Source organism: Ascidiella aspersa, chromosome 2 (genome assembly GCF_963924565.1).
Source record: "Ascidiella aspersa chromosome 2, kaAscAspe10.2, whole genome shotgun sequence".
Lineage (NCBI taxonomy): Eukaryota > Metazoa > Chordata > Ascidiacea > Phlebobranchia > Ascidiidae > Ascidiella > Ascidiella aspersa.
Window position 1 is genome coordinate 18,226,055 of NC_139448.1, and position 9,862 is coordinate 18,235,916.

At 36.4% G+C, this 9,862-nt stretch overlaps 1 protein-coding gene across 1 annotated transcript; it reads left to right on the forward strand.

Annotated features, from left to right (window-relative positions):
* The first annotated feature begins 2,576 nt into the window (after window positions 1-2,576).
* Window positions 2,577-5,806, forward strand: LOC146164156 (uncharacterized). The gene is made up of 5 exons (XM_083380678.1): window positions 2,577-2,861; window positions 3,684-3,811; window positions 4,694-4,820; window positions 5,152-5,276; window positions 5,587-5,806. Exons 1-5 carry the CDS (start codon window positions 2,577-2,579, stop codon window positions 5,804-5,806), a joined length of 885 nt encoding a protein of 294 aa, XP_083236804.1.
* The last annotated feature ends 4,056 nt before the right edge of the window (window positions 5,807-9,862 follow it).

The window sequence follows — 9,862 nt, forward strand, 5'->3', positions numbered from 1 at the left end:
CGTTACAAATGACAATCACGCAACCACTGTCCTTTATCGGATAGTCTTGGTTAAAACATTTCAGTTGGCACTTAAATTTATTTAGCAAAGCATTTCCAGGGCGTTATTCTAAAACAATGCTTACCAAACCCGGTTCCGCGGCCCTCTTTTGGGTCTTTGATGTGGATTCAAAAGGTCCGAACAATTTTTTTTAATTTCGTGGACCTTGGTCATTGAGTAAGAAAAATAAAGGGGGGCGACTAATGAAAAGAGAAAAAGGTTTTCCTCGAAAAATAAAAAGCTTTATATTGTGTCTTAAAATTTATTTTGATTAGGTTAATTAATTAAGTATGTTATTTTTTTTTTCAGTTTACTGAGTTTTTAAGAACATCTAACCATGCTATTTCATTATATGCGGTTACGGTTTATAGGCTACTATTCTTAAATTTCGAGTCCGCCATATCAAATTTGATGTTTTCACATATTTGCAGCTAAATATGTGGCACAAAGACACCAACTTTGCAGTACGTAAAGTCACCAGTAAACAGGAAGACATGTACAAGGCCTTGCTTAAACTAAGTTGCACCAAAAAGCAAATCAAGACTGAAAAATTAGGTAAAATTTATGATCGTCAATCGATGCGTAGATGGATTCACTCAAAAAGAAGGAAAAGGCGTGATGATATAACGGTGTTGGAAGGCAAGTATGGATTATATGAAATTCCTACGTAGCGACTATCGTATTGCATTGAATTCAAAATGACTTAACCGCTTAAAAGCCTTTTACCTCTGAACCCAGTGGCGTATCCAAGGGGGTTTGGGGATTCGCCTTTTTGTAAGTAATATTATCGTTTTTTGTTCCGCTTTGTAAAAGTTTAACTCACTGTCCGAAGCGGCAATGTTTTTAATGAAATTAGATCACGAGTCTTATGCTAATGCGAAACCAAAATCAAACGCAAAACGCCTTTTTTTGTTTTTATTAATCATACCAATGGCGGGAAAAAATTATATTGCACAAGGGTCAAGGGTCGACCGTAAACGTAGGATATTTTTTCTTTCTCCTTTCGTTATTCTTTCAGGTTGGCTGATTAGCAAGTTTGTATTCGACAATTGACAACGCTAAGTCAAGCCTTCTTCCCTTTTTCTCGCTAAAAACGTCGAATAGGCGCAGCTAATGTTCCTCGTTGTTCTCTGTCTGCGCTGATATCCGTTGTTGGTGATCTATTTGTGAGTGTGACTGTAGTTCTGACTTGACACACTGCTCGCCGCAGATGTTGCGCTAATCATGATAACACCCGGGAAAAATCATTTTCGTTTAGTATTTCAGGTGGCAAAAGATGTGCTTGTAATTTAGCGTATAACTTGAAACTTTGGAACTTTGGAAACTACGCTGCTGATTGTCGAAACATGATTCTACCAAAATCAATGACACATAATCCACGGTCTTGGTTCAGTTTTGTGCATGAAATAAACGATTGCACACTCAGCGGTAGCGCCTGGCAGGAGTGTCGACGACGCACGTGTTCGCTTTTGCTGGACGTGATTAACTGTTTCAGATCATATCCGGCACTATTTTATGACGTCATTATTCATTATACGGAAAATAGGACAATTCCCCAAGTTGGATATTCGGGACCCCGATTTTTGTCTGAACCTATGTTATTAGGCATAAAGTATTTTTATTCGTAAACAGAAAATGCAGTGGAGTTCAGAGTGAACAATAGAAGCTTTAAAATAGTAACTATGGGTAACTTACAAAAAAAACATTTCAAGTAGAATTGTCTTAACAACTGGGTTTACGTTTATATTATCGTAGATGAAAAACTGTGATGGCCTTAAAAATGCAACTTATGCCAACGAAACTTTTTGTCGAAACTACGTAAACAAAACATATTTCCGTCTTTGTGTACCTACCGTGCGTGAGAAAACGTCTCGATTGCGTCACAAGCATAGCAAAACTGACAGTAATGTGTACTGCAATGGAATGTGTTCCCCGGGCCGTATTAAACTAAATGGGGGCCGGACAAGGACGATATTTTGCCCAGCTGGCTTGAAGCCAAGTATCGAACGGTAATGTTGAAGAAATTGTATATTTTTTACATTATTGTTGTAGAAGATGAAGTAAAGCTTACGAGTCCACAAGTTCTGAAGATAAATTATGAACAAGCGAACGACAAACTTTCGAAGTTGACCAAATCATCTTCGTCTTTATGTAAGAATAAGCAATCGTCAAAGCAACATAACAACACGCTGATGTCTTCCAGTGTTGATCAACATAACCCCAAAATCTACAAGAACAACGATATATACTCTGACAGTAGTTTGCCTACAAAAAAAAAGTTATTACTACCAAGGCAACAATGCGATGTTAGCATCCAACAAGATATTAACCATGTGGGAAAGACTAACTACACGGTGATAAGCAAGGCAAAAACAACGAGTTTGTTAGAAGATAAAGGTAATATTTTACCGAATTATTTGCTCACCAAAGTTCACTTGGCCAAAAGTGCTTCGACAAAAGAATGTAACACACAGATACCAAATCTCCCATTGTTAAGACCTCTAAAATTTGAGAATGATAGAAACTCAAGATTTTGGATGTTCACCCATGGAACAACTTTAACTGAAGAAGACAAAGAGTCGCTGAGCGAAAACAGTGGTGTTATGGCAGTTGAGTCCCAAGATACAGCTGCAGCATCGATTGACGTATCGGTTAATGATGCTAAACTGCGTAAATGTATAAACGCCGAGCTCCCATTCAAATGTGGGGTATCACAGGACTTATCAAAAGCAACCAAAAAGAAAAGAAGGAAATATCGTATAACATTAAAACAAAATTTAAAAAGTCAAAATGACGAACATGTCAATACATCAAGCATAGCCGTAAGTGTATATAAAAATATATTCTAATTTTGTTGGGTCTATGGTTAAAACTAAAAATCGTCCTACAAACTAAAAATAATAAAAGCAGCAACGATTAAAGTTTAACTACTGCTGCTACTAGCTTTAGTAAAAACAATTGTTATTGTATATTGGCAAATAGCTAAAATGAAACTTCGAAGTATAATGCAAAACCAATTTGGACTATCGGCATTATTTTAAAAGATTATTTTGAAATAACTTCTATGCAAGTACGGTAAATCTGGGGGTGGATATAAAGGGAAACCACGAGACCATGTTCCGTTTTCGAACTATATTTTTGAAATTTCAACTAGATAAACCTAAGTTCATTCTTTTGTCTAAACACCTTGAGTCTAATAGGCCACTTGTCGAAATTACGTGAGGGAAGTCCAGTCATTTTGCAATAAACTTTTTGGTTTATCCAACTGTTTAAAAAGTTACTTAATTACAGTCTGCTAAAAATGAGTCATTGACCTTATTCATAACAACACCGGGCATTAGCCTCCTTTGTAAACGTTATTCACGAAACGTTAGTGCTTTTATACTCGGTTTTCAGAGAACGGACGATAGAGTATATAGAAAAAATACGTATTTTTTTCTTCAGAGTAAATATTAGGTTGCGGGTTGCCGTTAAAAAGTAGTTATAATCACATATATTTACCGAGACCAACCTTTACGCATTGCTAGTTTTCTACTTCTTAAAAAAAATTAAATGGGGTGTTTAATCAAAAACTTATAGGTTTTAGTTTTATAGTCACTTTAAATAGACTTAAAAACTTTGTAAATAACGTTGTAAAATAACAGATTCGACCAGGAAAAGCTTACAACGTAACAGTTTACAAGAAAGGAGAATCTGGTGATTTCGAGGGTGACGTCGCCACGTGGGATACAACGGTAGATGTGGCAAAGCATTTTCATCTTTCATCAAAAAGGTAAACTTTTATAAAAAAAACTAGAGTTACCAAAGGGTTCTCCTCACTTAACTTCTATTAGTTGGGCTATTTATAATAAGATTAACTTACTTGTTATTGTGAAAAAAATGATATAGGCCTAATATAGAGCAGGGGTCGAGAACCATTTCCTAGTCGCGGGCCGAAACCTGTAACTTAGAAAGGTTCCGGCGGACCGCACTAAATTTTAAGCATTTTATTGCAACTCTTATTTCTGGAGGGACCTAAGATTATTTGTAATTGAAAATTGGTCTATTGTTGCGATAAAAATGCATTTGTTAGTTTTAAAATTAGAGTCCCCACTCCCATGATAACAATGAAAAGGTGTAATTAAAGTACTTCAGGGAAACGCAATAAATTTTATCGTAAATCTAGTGTTCTAGATTGTGCTGTAATTTATATAGGATCGTTAAACTTTATATATTATGCTCATATTTAAAAGCGCAATATTTCCAGCTTTTGCACGGCGCCTTTAAGCAGACAATTTGCCATGAAACGCAAAAAACTAGAAGTAGGAAAAAGTTGCGCGCGAAACGCGAAAAGTTTTGCTTTGCGTTATTAAAATGATGAAAATATGGCGAATAGCCTCGTGTCAAATTTGCAAAAAGAGGTGGCGGGCCGTATCAATTTTATTGGTGGACGCAGGTTACCGACCCCTGATACAAAGAGCATTTACTAGAAGGCTTGTTCAGAGGACGATTTACCATTAACATTTTGTTTAACATTGGGTCTGTTTATTGGGACTGTTGCATTTTATATGCAATAAAATCACATCAACTGCGAAATGTTGTTCGTTTTATATGAAACTCATGAAGTACCACTTTCCGCACTCCATAACAATAAGTGTAATGATCTTTTTTTCAGAGAAAGATTTGAACGACAAAAAATGCTCGAAGATGCGAGACAAGTAGAAGTTCAACAGCAACGGCGAGTGGACGAGTTTTTATATAAACTACACCGTGAGAAAGACAGCAATGAACGCACTAAAAATGTAAATTTACAACATTTTGACACTGGGGATTTTAGCTATTAGCTATTAGCTAGCTAGCTAGGACCTTGTATAATCACACAGTTTTCTCAGCAACATGCTTGCCCCGCCCCCCAGGAGGTTAGTGAGTCATCAGGTAAAAATATAAAACATTTTTATTAGTTTCGAATAAAGATTCACAGCACAGGGCATTTTGTTAATATTGTAGTTTTGTATAAAAATACGACCGTTTATGGTGGCTTCCCTATTAAACGTTGACTACATTAGTTGTTGACGCAAATATGAAACAAGGTTACATAAATGACTGTAATTTGTTTTTTCTTGAACGTTTCAGCGCATTCGTGATATTGATGAAATTCAAGCTTTAAAAATGAGAATGGAGGCACGCAAAAGAGGACCCCCGAAATACGGAATTTCTGAAGTTACAAACGTTCCTAACTACATCAGAAAATACTTACCGTAAGACATCTGTTGTTCAACATAAAGCCAAGCGTATTCTGCATGAGGAATATCCCATATTATAATAACTTTTAAATTAAGATGCACAAAACATTATTTGTTATTTCACTTATATGACCGTATTTCTAACTGGAAACTGGTGTCGGACATTCTTTCAAAAAGACTTCCAGGGAACGAATGATACAATTCTTTTTCTTTGTTTTTTAGTTTGTTTTCATTTTGTGTTTCAATGATAGCCGGCATAAAAAAGACAATTGTAGCTGTAAGACAACAAAAAATATTGTATGTTTTACTATTACTGCTTATATAGGGCTCCTGACGTTGACAAGTCGACAGCGAGGTTGCGCAAGAGATCAAGTTGGTCAGTTCCATCGCTCTTCACTCTCCAAATCGCTGCAGCGAATTCGCGAACACGAAACAAAGACGGTCCGTTTGATGGTAATCAAGCTCAAAGCGTTTTGGGCGAAGGTCCATCTCATCTTGTCAATATCAATATTGAAAAGTATCTGCTAGACGCCGCGAATGCATAAACTATCAGCTGTCTGTATTTGCTTTGAATCCATTAGAGTAGAATGTTACTACGCAATTATCTGTCACTTTACTATACTTACTTGCTTTTTTCCCAGACTAATTGTTAAATAGAGTGGTTCCAAAACTTTTGTGGCTCGCGGCACACTAAAAAAATCTTAACTATTTCGCGGTACACTTTTAACAGAACAACAATAGTAATTTTAAAATCGCCCTTAACACACGACAAACTATTAGGCTAAATATCTCAAAATTATCAATTTGTATTAAATACTGCATATTGAAATCTAAAATGCTTGCGTGTATGCCTATTGGTAATACAAAAACTCTCTTTTCCGAAATTACAAAAAGTTTCGCGGCACATCTGACCATCTCTCGAGGCACACTACTATAGTGTGCCGGCACACAGTTTGGGAATCACTGAATATCCTGGATTTCTTGAATCCGTTTACACTCGACATCCAACCCTAAACACTATATAGAATGTACAGTTTACCACTATAGACCCGCTGTTTACCGTAACGAGCATGTTGCTATTACAAATAAATATTGCCCGACAGGAGGCAAATTGTATTCAGTTTACTCGCATAGGGTGTGCTCAGGGGCGCTCGCAGAAAATTTTCCAGGGGGGGAAATCAGGGGCGTAACCAGAAAATCAAAAAGGGGGTTCCTGAATTTTTAACTTAGGGAATTCCCCTATTTTTCGTCTGACGTTAATGAATAATGACGTCATAAAACAGTGACAGTATGACGTCACAGATTGATGATTGCAAAACGTGATAAAAAAACTAATCAGAAACAGCCAAATACGTCCAGCAAAAGCGACCACGTGCGTCGTCGACAATCCTGTCAAGCGCCAGCTGCGAAACCACGGTGTGCAATCGTTAACTTCAGGAAAAAAAAAACAAGACCGTGAAATATGTTTTATTAATTGTGGTAGAATCACACGTCTTTCACCATCTGCAATACTAAACGAAGATCGTTTTTTCCGGGTGTTATTATATCACGATTAGCGCAATATCTTCGCCGAGCTGTGTGCCAAGTCAGCTAAATTGCAAGCTGCGGTTGAGGGGAAATAAGTCGTGTCCATTGCACACTTAGCACTTGGTCTTGGAATATGCTTAAAGAGCCTAATTTTGCGTTAACCATCATTACTTAAAAATGGAGACTTTGGTCACCATTATACCTCCTTTTAAGAATCTGCTTCTGTTAAACAAATGTTGATGTTACACCAACATCGAATATTAGCGCAGAGACCGAACAGCGAGGAACATACTGCGTATAACTAGACGTTTTTTAGTGAGAAAAAAAGAAAGAAGGTTTGACTTAGCGTTGTCAATTGTCGAATACACGCTTGCTAATCAGTCAACCTAAACAAATAACGAAAGAGATAAACTATCCAGCGTTTACGGTCGACCAAACAAAAGACGAAAAACAGCGTTTTGCGCTCGATTTTGGTTTCTCATTAGATTAAGACGCGTGACCCACTTACTTAAAAAGCACGCCGTTTCGAACAGTTTGTTAAACCATGACAAAATCGAACAAAAACGATAATATCACTTACAAAAAGAGGGTACGAACTCCTTATTTTTAGCCGCGGGCCGTATTAGAAACCTAAAATGTTTTGGCGGGCCGGATCAAATATAGGATCTAAAATACACGCAATATGACGTCCCAACTCTGGCTGTATAAAACAAATAGGCTAACGAACTTGTTATTGCGTTTAGAGTTGTGCGAAAATGTGCAATTTAAGGAATTTAGACAACGCTACAAGACTTCGCGCGAAGCGCGAAAAAATTGCGACTAAACTTATTTTAAAATGCAAAATTTAATTTAAATTTAGAGGGAGACGTCACGTGATGCACTGAGCACAGATAAAAAAGTACACTGTTTGATCTATTAGCACTTATCAAGTTGTGGGGCGCGTTGACCCAAAAGTTAAGATTAAAATACGTAAAAGTTTCGTAGAAAAGAACTTTGCTTTTTAAAGTTTTGTGTTACTTGCGGTACAGCATCCATATTGCAAAGACGATATAAATCGGGCGAAACACACAACATTGAATTAACTAACTTTGGTTTATAAAATGTAAATCGGTATATTTTAGAGTTTAGAAAATAGTCCGTATGGTGTTCATATTTTAAGACAAAAAATATATAAATATTCGGCGAAGCGCGAAACCAATTTCCGTTTTAGTATTTAAAACAGGCTAAAAATCGAATTTGGCGGAGTCGTGACTAGAGACGTCCCTGAAAAAGTGTTTACGATACAACCAAGCATGTAGAAACTTGCCCTTGTTTCCGTATTTCAAGGGAAATATGCCGCGGGCCGGATTAAACTGCTTTGGCGGGCCGTATGTTGCCCAGGTCTGTCATAGATAGTCTACATGCACGCGAAATTCGTTTCATAAGCCGAAAACGACGGAAACGTTCGTTTGCCACGGTTTATAGTTAGGCTACTGCCAGAAATGAAGGTATTTTTCAGCAATCCTAATCAATGTTTTTTATACCATGTTCAAATTTACACCGCTTGCAAAGATTTAAAAAACTAATCTCGGCAAGTCAGTTGCGAGGGCCACACACGATATGTGCAACAAAATATTTAGAAAAACGATTTTACGTACAACAAAATATGCAAAAAAAACAGCTTTAAAGTCATGAAAGCTAGAGCAAACCGACGAAAGATATACAAGTTTCCGACAAATTATTATGAAGCAGTGTGCAAAACTTTTATATGTAGGCCTACGTAATGTGTCAAGTGTCTTTCTAAGATCTAATTAAAAAAATCCTTTATCATACTTAACTTAAGTTGTTTGTTTGCGGACTGCTTCGCGTGAAAAAAGACGGTTTTTCAAAACTTCAGAAAAGTTATGACACTCCCGACATTTTTATGGCCTCCCATCCTGTTTGTCAGGGATTGTGCGTTATTAAATATGGCAAGCCTAACCAGGTAATTCACAAAATGTAAAATACGCTACAATACCTCAAACGTAGATGAAAAATAGGCTACTGCATGTCCATTAACCGTGTTGTGTAGTGGTACACTTCAGTCCCTGTTTTCAAAAGAGTTTACTGTTAAAATCTATTTTTTGGTTAGGCCTACTTAACGCTCATGCTACTTTTATTAAACCCAAACTGGGACTGTATAAACCGGTTTTGAAACAACTTTTTTCGAACTGCAGCTAAACTTGTTTACATTTCTCAGAACCGAAACCAGAACTAAATTGGATTTAGGAAAATATGTGTAACTCAAACTAAACCTTTTCCAGAAAATCGGTTCGACTCCTGATAATTACCTACTTTCAAATTCAAAAATATTGATTTTGTTAAAACGTGATTTTGAAGTTTGAATCGATTTTATCGAATTAATAAATTTCTTGCGGAACCCCTGACGATTTTTCACGAAACGTTAGTAGGCCTATTTTGCAAAGCATGAATAAAAACCTTGCACAAATACGGCCCGACAATCAATTCGTTCCCGCCCACGGCTCATTTTTCAAAATACATTTTTACGTAAAATTAACCTGTTACGTTTTAATCTATCAAGTGTTTTGAAATATATTTAAATCACCGGTACCCGTACTTTTTCTACTCGCACCAGCTTGTCAAACCAATACCTATACAATATAAGCCTTGGTCAAACCAATGCTATTTGAAGCTTTCTATAAAAAAGAATCTTTGACTTTTTATTATTTGTATTAATATTTTTTCGGGCAAGGTTATCAGATATTTATCGTACAAGTCCTATTTTGTAGTTTATATCCTATTTTTGACCGTACTTTCGAGAACGTTTTTTATTCTTATGCAACCCCTGTCAAAAATAATTGTCCATCCCTGGCAAATGTTTTTTATCAAGTCATTTGTCGAAACCACGTGGGTATGCCATATGTCGTATAACTTACAGGTAATGTGCATTAACATGCGATAGGGAAAATACTTTTATAGTATGCTGGCATTGGTAGAACAAGAAAATGTACTAGTATTTGTTTTTAGGCGATTATAGTTTGTTTGCTAGAAACGATTCGTAAATTTGTTATTTTAAATGTCCTTTGCAAATATAT

Excerpts from the sequence above, each read along its gene's own strand:
- LOC146164156 (XM_083380678.1), top strand. The coding sequence starts at position 2,577 with ATGTTCACCCATGGAACAACTTTAACTGAAGAAGACAAAGAGTCGCTG. Across the intron at positions 4,821-5,151 it reads GCAATGAACGCACTAAAAAT|CGCATTCGTGATATTGATGA; the intron begins GTAAATTTACAA and ends TGAACGTTTCAG. Across the intron at positions 5,277-5,586 it reads TACATCAGAAAATACTTACC|GGCTCCTGACGTTGACAAGT; the intron begins GTAAGACATCTG and ends CTGCTTATATAG.